The sequence below is a fragment of the Triturus cristatus genome, chromosome 11 (assembly GCF_964204655.1).
Source record: "Triturus cristatus chromosome 11, aTriCri1.1, whole genome shotgun sequence".
NCBI classification, from domain to species: Eukaryota; Metazoa; Chordata; class Amphibia; order Caudata; family Salamandridae; genus Triturus; species Triturus cristatus.
In genome coordinates, this window is record NC_140594.1 from 268,913,955 (window position 1) to 268,928,583 (window position 14,629).

At 42.1% G+C, this 14,629-nt stretch overlaps 1 protein-coding gene across 3 annotated transcripts in view; it reads left to right on the forward strand.

Annotated features, from left to right (window-relative positions):
* LOC146783991 (rab5 GDP/GTP exchange factor-like) overlaps positions 1-14,629 on the forward strand; it is a 161,950-nt gene that overhangs the window by 26,936 nt on the left and 120,385 nt on the right. For all 3 annotated transcript variants that reach the window (XM_085633191.1, XM_085633192.1, XM_085633194.1), the window contains exon 5: positions 12,873-12,942. In XM_085633191.1, coding sequence (XP_085489317.1) covers positions 12,873-12,942 — 70 coding nt within the window. The remainder of the gene's footprint in view (positions 1-12,872; positions 12,943-14,629) is intronic.

A 14,629-nucleotide genomic window follows, 5' to 3' on the forward strand; every position in this document is an offset into this window, starting at 1 on the left:
GTGTCTTGTAATAGTGAAAGACCTACTAACCTCTACCGCCCCATCTCTCTGCTCCCGTTTCCTGCAAAGGTCATCGAGAAGACCGTCAACAAACAGCTGGCCACCTTCCTCGAGACCAACGGATCCCTCGACCTCTCGCAGTCTGGCTTCCGGGCCAACCACAGCACCGAGACCGCCCTGATCGCAGCCACCGATGACATCCGAGCACTGCTTGACAACGGTGAAACAGCAGCCCTCATCCTCCTAGACCTCTCCGCGGCCTTTGACACTGTCTGCCACCGTACACTAGTGCAGTGTCTCAGCAACGTCGGAATACAGGAGAAGGCACTGGAGTGGATCACCTCCTTCCTCGCAGGAAGGACACAGAGAATACGCCTCCCCCCGTTCAGATCTGAAGCCACCGAAGTCATCTGCGGTGTTCCTCAAGGCTCCTCGCTCAGTCCTACCCTCTTCAACATCTACATGAGCCCTCTCGCAGACATCGCACGCCAGCACAACCTCCACATCATCTCCTACGCCGACGACACCCAGCTGATTCTCTCCCTCACCAACGACCCCGCCACCGCCAGAGCCAACCTTCACGAAGGGATGAAAGAGGTAGCCGAATGGATGAGGAACAGCCGCCTGAAACTGAACTCGGACAAGACGGAAGTCCTCATCCTGGGATCCTCACCCACCGCCTGGGACGACTCGTGGTGGCCCCCCGCCCTAGGCAGCGCACCCAAACCAACAGACCACGCACGCAACCTGGGCTTCATCCTGGACTCCTCCCTCTCCATGACCAGACAAGTCAACGCCGTCTCCTCATCGTGCTTCAACATCCTGCGCATGCTACGTAAGATCTTCCGGTGGATCCCCACCGAGACCAGGAAGACGGTCACCCAGGCCCTCGTCACCAGCCGTCTGGACTACGGCAACGCCCTCTACGCCGGAACCACCGCCAAACTCCAGAAGAGACTCCAGCGGATCCAGAACGCCTCAGCACGACTCATCCTGGACATCCCCCGTCGCGGCCACATCTCCGGACACCTGAGAGACCTGCACTGGCTCCCGGTCAACAAGAGGATCACCTTCCGACTCCTCACCCACGCACACAAAGCCCTACACAACCAAGGCCCAGGATACCTCAACAGCCGCCTCAACTTCTACGCACCCAATCGCCAGCTTCGATCGTCCGGCCACGCCCTTGCCGCCGTCCCCCGCATCCGAAGAGCCACCACGGGGGGGACGGTCCTTCTCCTACCTCGCCGCCAAGACATGGAACTCCCTCCCGACCCACCTCCGCCTGACCCAGGACCACCTCGCCTTCAGGAAGCAGCTCAAGACCTGGCTGTTCGAGCAGTAGCGGACCCCCCCCCTCCCCCAGCGCCTTGAGACCCTCTGGGTGAGTAGTGCGCTATATAAATGCTTGATTGATTGATGCTGAATTACAGACAAGGGGCCGCCCAACCCATGCTGGGCTCCTCGTACAAGCCCAAGAAACGTGAAATCGCTCTTAGGAGCTAACTTCTAATGAGAATCTTGACCAAAATGTGGATTTAAAATATGAAAATTTAAATCAAGGTTGGAAATAGTAATGGAAAAAAACTGCTACTCAACTGGGCATCCAAAGCCATAGGGTACTAAAGGTCCACAGGTAAAAATGTTGTTTGCCTGTCTATTTGTCGTATGTGGCCAACTTTGGAAGAAAAAATATCTACATTGTACAGTGGTATTTGCCACAGTGTAGATCTGGTTCAACCGTGCTTCCCAATGAAGGGCCATTTTTAAAAAAAATGTATCTAACTGTTGTTCCTACGGGTGGATCTGCACCAAATGTGCAATTTGCTTATGTTAAGGGGGGGTGAAAAAATATATTTACCTCTTTAGCGCCTATAAGAATTTTATGTGTGCCTACAGCAAAAAATGCTCCATGGATTTACACCAAACTTGGCATGCAAGTAGAATTTCACTCGGAGCGTGTGCTTTTATTGGTGTGGGGAAAGTTTTTGAGAAATAATGGTATGAAACTGTTTGAAGCATATACACACGACATTATTCACGTTGCTAGCCATACACAACTTCCATTTGCTAGTGGTACTAGGGAAAAGTTAGTCAAGCAAGAGTTAAACATGGTGAGTGGCATGAGTTATTGGGTGCATTGTGTACGTTGCATACTATAACTGGTGTATTTCAGTGATTGTGTGTTTGAGCCAGTATACATAACTCAGCTTTTATCTTTCAAAAGATGTCTAGAAAAACCTCTGATAGAGAAAAGATGAAGCTTCAGAGCAGAAAAGATCTGAGTTAACTAGACATCTATATAAAGAGGGGCCAGTGAGCATGGAAAAGAGGCTCATTCTACCTTAGCTGAGACTACCATCTCTGCAGAGAGAGAACTATTAAGCGATAAAGGAACTATGGACACCACTGCTCACTGTCCGCATCAAGATCAAGGACATCGCAGACAAATAGTTGCCACTTGTTCCCTGTCTGGTTACTGGGCGTTCAGGAGACAATCGACCGTTACAAATATGCCTCTGAAAGACATGTTGACAAAACGTTCAGTGTCATTCAAGTCTCAACTTGTGACAAGACCAACCAGATGCTAACCACTAACTTTGAATTCAGAGCTCTTGAGGTCTTACTCTACTACCGGAGATGGCATCCCTCTGGTAGAGTTTGCAGATTTGTCTTTCCCTCATAGAAACTCTCCTCTTGGGCTCTTATCATGAATCTCAACAAGAAGGATGTACTTCCACAATTTACATGACCTCGATAGTGTTTCCTCCAGCAGCCATGCTGCTTCTCCTCGACGAAGGCCTCTGGCTCCATCTCTGCTATTAAATATACTCCACCGCTTACCTTTCTGCCTGGATGAGCTTTACCCAGAATGTCTCGCTCTGTTCACATGCATCATCCACATTGATTTTCTTGTCACATATCCAGTCACTCTCATAGAAGATAACTTACACATAGGGTCATCCTGCTATGGGACTCCCTCTTCACCTACGGACCTCATCATCTCTGCTGGAATTCAAATATGGACTCAAGACCTGGATGTTCAACTGAGCTCTCTTTAGCAGTACTCTGGATCTGGATACCTCACGGGTGATTAGCCGCGCTAGCAAATCCAGATTGATTGATTGAAATCCAGATTGATAATTGAATAAGCCTATGCCACCAGTGAAGACATCAGCTATTTTCAAGCTGCTTCCTCCAAGATCTGCTTCTCAACTTTTTTTATTTTTATTTTATTGCCATTTTCATATTTCACACATTGTACATCATACAAAACTTTCAAATAGCCATGTCAGATTGTACATCCAGTGGTGATACATATCAACTGTATATACTGGTGATTCGTCAACGGGGAGCATAAACAATGTACAGATATATCGTGATGTATATACCCTGTTTTCTCAGGTTCCAGATATGGCACAGGAACTGGGGTGTAACGCAGGCGTAAACTAGGGGACAGGCATGGAAGAACATATCCAGTTACGCTAGCGAGGGTATGAAACATTGTATGAGTAAGGCACCTCTGTGACTCATGATTGTCTATCCTATTTTGTTCGACCTAAAACTGCGATAGCATACCTGATGCTGGGGCTTGTGATGAGCTCATGTGGTCGGGATTTCGAAAGATTAGTTGGGTAGGGTCTGTGACTGCGTGTGCAGGGCTGACGATGTGGGTGGGCCGTCTGTTGGGTCTGCTCCGGGGATAGCTGCCTGAACTGATATAATAGCATGGCCCATTCCATTGATATAGGGTGTTTGCGGGTCCCTCTCACCTCCTCCTCCCGCAATGTCTCCTCCTCCGCCGCCCATTCGTGTGTAGCTCCCACCCAAGCCGCCAACGGTGGACCGGTGGGGGAACGCCAATGCATGGCGATGCTGCGTTTGGCTAAGAGCACCGCAAGGGAGAGGGATCTGCTTCTCAACTTAAGAAGCCTTTTAATTCAAGGTCTACTTGAACATACTATGGCCTTTCCTCACAACTGAGCGTAAAATTAGGTCATCAACACTCTGCAGCTGCAGGGAAGGAGTGCCATTTTTTTAGTCTATCGTGGCATGCCAGTCCAGTAGAGGGAAGCATCTACAGGAGTGACAAAGGATCATGAAAGACAGATCACTGCTGAATGTTCTGCAAGCTGGCTTTTGTCAAGTTCAGGAACTTCTCTCCCCCTCAACCCTCATTCCCCCCCTCCCAACCCCAAGGAGAAGTACCTCTGAAAAAATCTAATTGTTTCCGTGAAAAGCCTCTTCTGCACGAGATAAACAGTCTATGATATAGGTGACTACCTCAAGCTAAGAAAAGAGGGGAGTTCAAAATACCAAAAGATATAGGCATTTGGACCGCAGCTTATTCTGATACATGGTGGTGATACCTTCGTAGACCCAGCCTACTGTGTATGATTATGATATAGGCAGGCCATGAAGACTGTTCCCACATCCAAAAGAATAGACCGAAGAGCGAGTTCAGACCCTTTCTCGAGCACAAGTCAACCAACAAATGGATACAATGAAAAATTGAGAACGTTTTCAGCATATGCTTAGATCCACCAGATCTCTCCCAATTCCATAGTAGATAGGATGTGTGCCATAGACCTTTAGTACATCTGTTGTCTGGTTTCAGTTGCTGCAAAACTTCAAAACGTTTCTAAGACTTTTGGTGGGCAGCTATCCTAAACAATATATAATTCCATTTGGTCTAAAGTCTGCTAAGAGTTTTTTTTAAAAAGTGCACGGCAGTAATGGTGGCACAAATACGAAGTATGAACATCCTTATCTAACCATATCTTGAAGACTGGTTCATAAAGGTCCTACACTTCAACAGGGCCGTGATCATTTTAAGTATACAATCGCCATGTTCTTGCACCTGGGGTTGCAAGTCAGTTATGTCAAATCAGCTCTGTCCATCTGCTATCCTGATATGGCCAACACAAACGGCAAGTAAGTTTCCTTTGCAGCAGACACCATCTTCCATCTGCCTGAATTGTCTCAATTCTCAGGAGTTACAATACCCAACAGCCAGCTAAGTTCCCACTTTCTTCGTGTTGATGGAGTCCTGTATTTTATTGTTTAAAATTGCTCTTCTCCACATGAGACCACTGCAACGGTATTTTTCGAAGACCAGTGGTCCCAATGTTCATGGAAGTAGGATACAGCAATATCCACTCCAGCAACAATCAAGTAATTTCAGTGCCGGAAATCTTAGGCAACCTGCCTTTCCCAGTACACACATGGAGACCTTGATTGCCTCTTTGCTTGGATCCTGAGTCTCCATCGAAAAGAGCTGCAGCAACTGCCACTAACCGGATAGGATGAGATATGTGCCTCCTTCAAAGACCAGCGTCAGTTTTTCCCAGCACGTAAAGGCCGCCGCCTACCCAGCTACATTGCCCTTCCATTTCTTATTTTCCTTAATTTAAAATGTTAGTTTAGCTTGTTAATTTTACTAAAGAGTGACAATTTTGATTCTTTTAAAAATCATAAATGTATGTGTATGTGTGTGTGTGTGTGTGTGTGTATATATATATATATATATATAACTTTCAGCAATCCTGTCTCTTTCCTTTCTCAAACAGGTACAGACCACACAGTGCCAAGTAGATAAAGCGTGCTCGTTTATTCTTCCACGGTCAGCATAACGTTTCGGCTGTTGACACACAGCCTTGATCACATGACCCCCCAGTGACGCACATGGTTTATATACAGGTCGTGATTGGATCGTAATCAGTTACAATTGCGATAATTATTGGCAAAGCAGTAGAGCTAAACAAAATACTTCGCGTTAGAAATACTTGTTAAAAAGCATAAATACATAAATAACTAAAACATCATCATAGTTAAATATACAATCACCTCTAATATGATAAAATTTCATATAAAAAGATATATATAGGAGGGTTTTTTCTACTGGGATTTATATATTTGTCCCCTGATTTATTGTCAGTGCCGTAGTGACACGATAAATACTCTCTTGCCTGATTACTGCTCTAATACATATCCAAAATTTTAAGGCGTAACTGATCAATATAAAGTGCAAATGCTGAAAATATTGTCTCACAGTGAGATAAAGTGCAAACAGTGTATATAGAAAAATATATTCTATATAACATCCCAAATCACGACACAGATAAAAATAAGTGCTAAAAATAGTGAGAAAAAAGACTAAAATATTGACAAATATTATCCTTCTGATGCCTAACAAATGACTGTTCCTAAGTCAATAAACATGATCTATTAGTTGAATGAAATTCATTGCATTACATTCAATAAAAACTATCATGAATATGTAAACAGATAAGATCACCCAGTTCTAAAATTTATGATGGTAAAAGCTTATGGAAATTACTAAAATTCAGTTAACTCCCTAGTGAATACAGGTAATAGGATGCACAGGAAAGAGTAAAACATTCCAAAATATCATACATTTTCTTATAAACAGCTATTCTTATTATACATATTCTTATAACAAATTATAAAAAATTATGTAAATCCTCTCCTGTGTTTAATCCTTTCGGAATTCTAGTATCCAAGAGAAGAATGTATTTAGATTCAAGTTGCCTAAGTTGTTTCTCTCTGTTACCGCCTCTTATATTCTTTTTCACGGAGTCAATTACATAATAGCATAGGTCATTTAAATTTTTATTGTGTACTAATTTAAAATGGCGAGCTACCGGATAGGCCTCATCGGAATTGACTATCGCTCTTAAATGTTGCAAGATACGGTTAAACACCTGTAACTTCGTACTGCCTACATATTTCATTTTACAGGTGCATTCCAACACGTATACTGCATAATCCGTGCGGCAAGTAAAGAGACTTTGAATTTTAATGGGATTTTTCTCAAAGATACTAATGTATTCAGTGGTATTAATGCCAAACTTACAAGCCCTGCATGAGATACATTTGTGAAACCCTGATTTGTTGGATAACCAATTGGTGGAAGTAGTTACCTCAGGGTTAGATTTGACTAGTGCATCTCTCATTGAGGGCGCTCTTCTAAAGGTAATGAGAGGATTGTTTGGAATTAAGGGAGCTAAAGTTATATCAGTTTTCAACAATGGCCAGTGTTTTGTAATAATACCCCTTATTTTCTTTTCTTCTACATTGTAAGTTGTGATAAGTCTTACTCCACCTTGGTTAGTCGGTGAATCCTCATCCGTGTTAGTTTGACTCTTTTTTTTATTTTTAGAAATAGCAGTTGTGTTCAAACATTCTTCTCTAGTACGGACGTTCGCCTTATCTTTGGACTGAATTAGCTCTTTTAAGTGATAGCCTCGAGCTAAAAATCTCAATTGGGCCTCATCCTGACATATTTTCAGATCCTCATCAGAGCTACAGATTCTACGCATGCGGAGGAATTCACCGTAAGGTATACTTTTTATAAGGTGACCAGGGTGAGCACTACTGGCATGGAGGATTGAGTTCCCTGCTGTTAATTTTCTATGTAGCCTGGTCTGAATTTCGTTATCCCTGATGTAGATCTCCACGTCCAAAAATTGGACAGAACATAGACTAATATCAGCAGTGAATTGTAGGTTCAGATTGTTCTGGTTTAATACATTGATGAAGGAGGTTACAGAATCCTCAGTACCCTTCCATATCATACAAATGTCATCAATAAACCGCCAAAATTCAATCACATTAGTGTCAAAAATTGTTTTGTGGGTGCCTCTGAGGACTTGTTCCTCCCACCATCCAACATGGAGGCAGGCATAAGATGGGGAAAAACAAGCCCCCATGGCAACTCCTCTCTGTTGCTGATAGATCTCCTTATTAAATAGGAAGTAATTGTTCTCTAAACATATTTGTATCATACGTAAGATCATAACATTGTGTTTGCAATAATCAATGCTACGTTTATCCAAAAAATGTTTAACCGCATTCAATCCATCAGTATGATGAATACTGGTATATAGGGTACATATGTCCATGACTACTAACACATAATCATTTTCCCATTTTACTTCCTTTAATTTCGATAAAAAATGTCCTGTATCTTTTATAAAAGAGGGTAAATTCTCCACTGATTCGTGCAAAAAATAATCTACATATTTCGATATGGGTTCCAAAAGGCTTCTTTGAGCCGAAATGATCGGTCGCCCTGGAACCGGCACCACCTGCTTATGAATTTTAGGGATAAAATAAAGAGTCGGTGTGATTGGAAATTCATTTTTGAGGTAACCCAATTCTTGTTTGGTTAAAAGGCCATCTCTTTTCCACTGATTTAATTCTTTAAACACATTTTCCTTTAAGTTCCTCACATCCATAGCTGAGCTTTTTCTGTAACATAAAGTATCTTCCAAATGTCTTTTTGCTTCTTCCATGTAAAGTGTACGTGGCCAGATCACAATATTGCCTCCTTTGTCTGCCTTGTTAATGATTAAATTAGAATTGCTTCTTAATTTCTTCATAAGTTTCGCATATTGTGCTTCCATATATTTGTATCTCCTTTGTTTGCGAGATGACATAATTTGTAGTGTTTTCAATTCCTCTACTACTATATCATTGAAAGTGTCAATAGCGTCTTTAGGCATAAGTGGTATAAATGTTGAAGGAGGTTTAAAATGGCTGTTACATGGTAGGTTGCTAGTTATGCCCATGGAAGTTAGATTTTCCTGAGTAGTGTTTATATTGTTTACATCATCTGTAGATAAGGCAAGTATAGTTTTCAAAATACCAACATCTGCTGCTTGAAATTTTTTTATTGGTTGTTGTGTTGAAGAAATACTGGTTGCTTGTTCTTGCACTTTGTTGAGCTTAAAGTATTTCTGTAGTTTTAATTTTCGAATGAATTTAAAAACGTCAATTCTTGTTTGTATGTAATTAAAGCTGTTGCGAGGACAGTAGGACAAACCCAAAGATAGAAGCTGGGACTCTGCTTTAGATAGCTCCATATCAGATAAGTTTACTACCGTGTTGTCCGGGATTGGTGATCCAGAATTATTATTTACCACTTCTTTCCCCTGCCTCTCTTGGCGAAGCCTCGCCCTTTTGCATTTCCGCCTTTGTTTGCGCCGCTCATTTTTGCTGATGCTTCTTTTTGTTGTAGCCGCGGCCTTAAGGTTTGTCGTCTGTCCTCTATTAAAAAACCCAACTCTTCTGAAGGTGAGTAGTTTGTCGCTGTTTGTATAGGTGTGGTATTAGTGGAATCTCCATCATCTGAATCCACACTGCTGGTCACTGGACTGGAATCCACGTCCGAAACCTCATTCTCAGTACTATTTTGAACTGAAACTGTAGGGGTCTTTTCTACTAATGCCTGCCTTTTTGCTGAGTCATACTTGCGGGCAAATGTGAAAATTCTCCCTGTTTCGTAATCGCGTTTATCCCGCGCAAATTTGAATTGTTTGCGTGTTCTTATGGTTTCTTCATATTTGACCAGGCGACTGCTTATTTCATCTCTACTCTTTTTTACGAATTCTTGGTTTTCATGTTGATCCAAGTCCTGATTAAGTTGCTCTAGCTCCTTCAAAATTTCTTTGCGGTCTATTTCAGCGTACTTTATCAGGATACATACCATGTTCATTGACGCTTCCAAATTATTGGTCGCCCATTCCTTCAGCATTAAGGGGTTAGGGTTTTCAAACGATGGAGCTATCAAAACCCTTAACCCCCGTGGTACTCGTCCTACTTCCTTATATTGCTCTAATGAACGTTTTTCCCACCATTTGGTGATTTCATTACGAAGCAACTTTTCCAATTTCTTTGTTAAGGTTTTAACATCATTAGGGGATTTTGAATCTGCTTTGTCCATGCGAATATTGTCATTCATATTCGGCAAATTAAGAAATAAGGCATCAGCTAGTGCTTCACGGCTCCGGAGAGTCTCCGCTGACGTAGACATGTTAAATGGAGTATAAACTCACTAAGCAGCTACTGCCAAACGCTAATTGGATTCTCCGCGTATTGGCAAATAGAAAATTACTCGGGCACAATCCTTTCACCCGCTTATTTAATCTCTTGTAATCAGCACTGTTCGCTTACCAAACAAAAGGATCCTCGATAGCTCCCGAGAACGTCCTCCGACATCCACAAGGCTTCTCAGGTCCCTCTAAGGTTTGCGGAAACTTGTGCTGTTTTTCGATTCCAGGTGCGGGGGGCTGGCTATTCTTCTACTCCTTCCGGGTGAGAAACCAAATCGCAGCAGCGAGGTCAGCCGTAACCGGAGCCAGCCCAACAACGAGAGGAGGGTCCGTAATGGCGGAAACGGCCGTATTCCACCAAAAACGATAACTTTCAGCAATCCTGTCTCTTTCCTTTCTCAAACAGGTACAGACCACACAGTGCCAAGTAGATAAAGCGTGCTCGTTTATTCTTCCACGGTCAGCATAACGTTTCGGCTGTTGACACACAGCCTTGATCACATGACCCCCCAGTGACGCACATGGTTTATATACAGGTCGTGATTGGATCGTAATCAGTTACAATTGCGATAATTATTGGCAAAGCAGTAGAGCTAAACAAAATACTTCGCGTTAGAAATACTTGTTAAAAAGCATAAATACATAAATAACTAAAACATCATCATAGTTAAATATACAATCACCTCTAATATGATAAAATTTCATATAAAAAGATATATATATAGGAGGGTTTTTTCTACTGGGATTTATATATTTGTCCCCTGATTTATTGTCAGTGCCGTTATTTATGCCTTTCCAATGAAAATACATGTGTCTGAATAACGCCTGTTATTTGGAACACCTATACCAAAAAACACACGTTAATTAGTTATACAGTACAGCATAGCTAACTTGAGACAATACATCTTATTGCCTTGCATTTCATTCTAGAACCAGTTTATAATCGGAAACAGAGGCATTGCTCGCAAAGTCTAATTATTGTGATGCTGTTACACTACACTGACTTAACCCCTTGTTTGCAGAGTGTAAACCGCTGTAAAAGGTTTGCTAGAAAAGAAGGCAGTTGAGGTGGGACGAATCAGAGTATTTATGCTGTTCTCCACAAACAGAAGCAGCTCTCCACGTAGGCTCATAATCTCACCAGAGTTCCTAGCTTGTGATTTGCATTGCTTTGCTGCTCTCCAAGCTTGTTGAATGTTTGGTTATGACGTGTGCTGGTAGCCCCTCTTTTATTTGGGCAAAGCTATGCTTCACTAACAAGCATGGATCACGTGTGCCAGGAACTGCTTTTACTTATTACAGATTACTGGAATGGTCCTACACCAAACCAAATCTGTAATACTATGCCTGGAAGGGTACAAAGCCTTTCTGAGTTTTTCAGCTCAGCATGGATTGCAGTAGCTAATACGATGATGCTTAAACTTTTGCTTCAAAAATGTCAAAATGCGTTATTTGCTTTGTTACTTTTTAGCTAGTCATGGGTAGCATAGTTCTATTCGGCTTGTTAAATTTTGATAGAAAAACTGACATTTGAGGTGAACAGATTTATAGTGCTGTAGTCATTGGAAATGTGTTCAGCAAACAGAAGCAGCACTTCACCTGTGCCAGGACCTACCCATAGTTCATAGCTAGCGAGTTGCATAATCTTTGCAGCACTCTCAATCTGTTAGGTGTCGATCTATACTTGTGTCTGGATAAAGCTGTGCTTCTCTGTCTTAATATTCACAAATGTATGAGAGTCAACACAAAGCTGGATTCACTGTGTTAATACAGTTTTAAGCTGATTGGAGAGTCCACACAAAGCTTGTAAGATTAAAGTGTTCTTTAATCCACAATTCGGTACAACCACAGTCGCAGCCAACGCGTTTCGCCCAAACATGGGCTTCTTCAGGGCAGGTGGTGTAAAACGATGACGCACAGTGGCTGTCGCGAAAAAAGGTATCTTTTAATAAAGTATACCTTGCCATGTAATGGCATTAAAGCAGTGGAAAGGCGTATTGAGACGGTTGTCTTAACACGACTGATACCACGGCACTACAGGCCCCCCCATGGAAGGAATTCACACGATACCTGAAATCCGAATAACCAGGATTCCTTGAATACTTAGAACTTCACTTATGACTGCATACACCTTTCCACTGCTTTAATGCCGTTACATGGCAAGGTATACTTTATTAAAAGATACCTTTTTTTTGCGACAGCCACTGTGCGTCATCGTTTTACACCATCTGCCCTGAAGAAGCCCATGTTTGGGCGAAACGCGTTGGCTGTGACTGTGGTTGTACCGAATTGTGGATTAAAGAACACTTGAATCTTACAAGCTTTGTGTGGACTCTCCAATCGGCTTCAAACTGTATTAACACAGTGAATCCAGCTTTGTGTTGCCTCTCATACATTTGTGAATATATGTTTATTTTATGGTCTTTTAGGCAGCTGGCCATCTGAGGTGGGTAATACCCTCACTACTGTATAGTGACATGTCTAGGCAGTGCATTCACTTATAACCTAGCTGCTTTTTTCTATAATTGTTTGCTTCACTGTCTAACTCTAGGAGAGCGAAATAAATGCATCCAAAGCTACTTTTATTTGTGCAGGTTGGATTTAATGTTCTGCCAATCCAAAACTGTAATACGTTGCCTGGAATGGTAAAATGCCTTTTCAGCTCAGCATGTATAGTACTAGGTAACCCTGGGCTTAACTTTGCTGGCGTAGGAACGGTTTGTTATTTGAAATCAGTACTGTTTTCTGTGGCATACATTATGACAATTGTATATACAACTTGCAGAAGCCAGGCCCTTCGTAGGAGCATGTAGTCTAATTTTGATTTCAGTGTTGATCTTTGATGAAAGTTAAGCTCTGTAGAGAGAATGGCAATTTCATACATTGCTGAAGGTCTCAATATGCAGGTGCTTTCATTTGTATTCCATGTTCAGGGTGGCGGATGGAAGTTCTTGGGGAAGTAAGATGCTGCCTCTACTGAACCTGTCCTATCTTGTCCATATTATCCATTAACAGGACATGCTGGTAGAGGAGCAGTCTGATTCGGTTCAGGATTTCTATCAGAGCATGACCAACCATTTCCAAGGTAAGGACTCCCTCATATGTATATCCAGGACGTAGACGACCGTCAAGCTCTGAAGTTGATTTATAAAATCAGCAAATCATTAAATATATTGCTTGCCTCCATCCAAGAGTAGGACTCAAACAAAACCTCACGATTTGGCTCTTTTGCAAGTCTATGGCAAATTTGGCAATGCTCTGTATATAGCAAGATACTGCACCTTTCCTTTCGAAGTGCTTTGCGCCTTTATCCCTCACCCAGCTATTGATGAGGAGGTAGGGATCCCTTGAAGTCAGAAGTCTAGAGTGAGCTAATAAGAAAGGTGCAAAATCTTGAGATTAAGAGGTGCTTCATCTGTGAATTGCTGACTGAAAAACAAATGACCTCCTAGCTCTTTTGTTGAATTATCTTCCTAGGTTTACCTTGAGAAGAATGAGGTTATGAGATGAGAGGTTGTCCTTTTAATGGCTGGCTTTACAGCGCAGCTGTCACCAGAAAGTCATGTAAGCATCACTAGAAAGGGGCTTTGTCTCCGCCCACATGTTATGAGCCAGGAGTGCATGCTTTTATTGGACAGAAGTTGTCGTCTTCCACAAAAAAAGTGGGTGACCTCCATGCAACTAACAATTTTATTCATTTATACAGCTGGCTGTGCTTGAACTTTCTAGGGGCACACACAGAACATTGTAATGCTATTTAAGTGTCTGGATAATTTATGGTGTTTGTCTTTCACTGGCAGCAGCACAGATGGGAGGAAGGCTGTTATCAACCTACATGGATTTTTAGGCCTGAATTGACAATGCAACTTTCACTTTACTTTTTATCCTACCGCAATATTATTCTGCAGTTCTTTGCTTCCACACAAATACATAGGCATTCCCATGCTATCTACGAGTAATACCTCACATTACCATACAGCGTTCCTCTACAGCCAGACCTATTGGCATTGCCCATCCTTGTATAACTTTGGACGGTTTGATTCACTCAGAGTCTGAAACCCCACAATGAAAATTGTACGGCACCATGAAAGCAAGACCATTCGGAATGGAAGATCAAAGAATACCCTCCGAAATATACCCTTTAAATATAATATATGTAGTCACTTCTTTTAGGTGTCTTTGTATTATACACAGCTTCACATTTAATGATAAACGTGTTGGCTTCCACTGTTCCCGTGAGAGAGGTGGCAACCTGAAATTTCTCCCCCATTTTACTCAATATTGTTCTGAAGCCACATTTGAAACTGTTTGCAATAGCGGGTGGATGTTTGTTGTAATGCTTGTATACAGAGAGTTTATTCAGCCAAGGACCGGTTTTCTGAGGGAACACACTCACAACCTTAATACTATTAGGATTGTGGAAAGTAGGAAGGAAAAGTGAGAAAGTTAAGAAAAGAGAACTGGTATCTGAAAACTGGAAAGAAAAAGGAGAACATTCTGAGAATAGCAGAAGAGGAGACGGTCAGGATAGTGAGTTGAAAGCCAGACTTCAGCTTCTGTCACTCAGTTTATGCTCATTGTTCCTCCCTCCTCTGCTCCCTTATTTGAGGACGTGGTCAAATTATTAATTTTCCGAATTTGTAACCTAGAGACCTGTGTTCAAATCCATGCTCCACCTTTTCAGCATATCTCCTCTCCTGGTGCCTCAAATCATACATATATGTGGTATAAATATGTAAATTATGATTTTATGATGCACTTTCTAACCACGT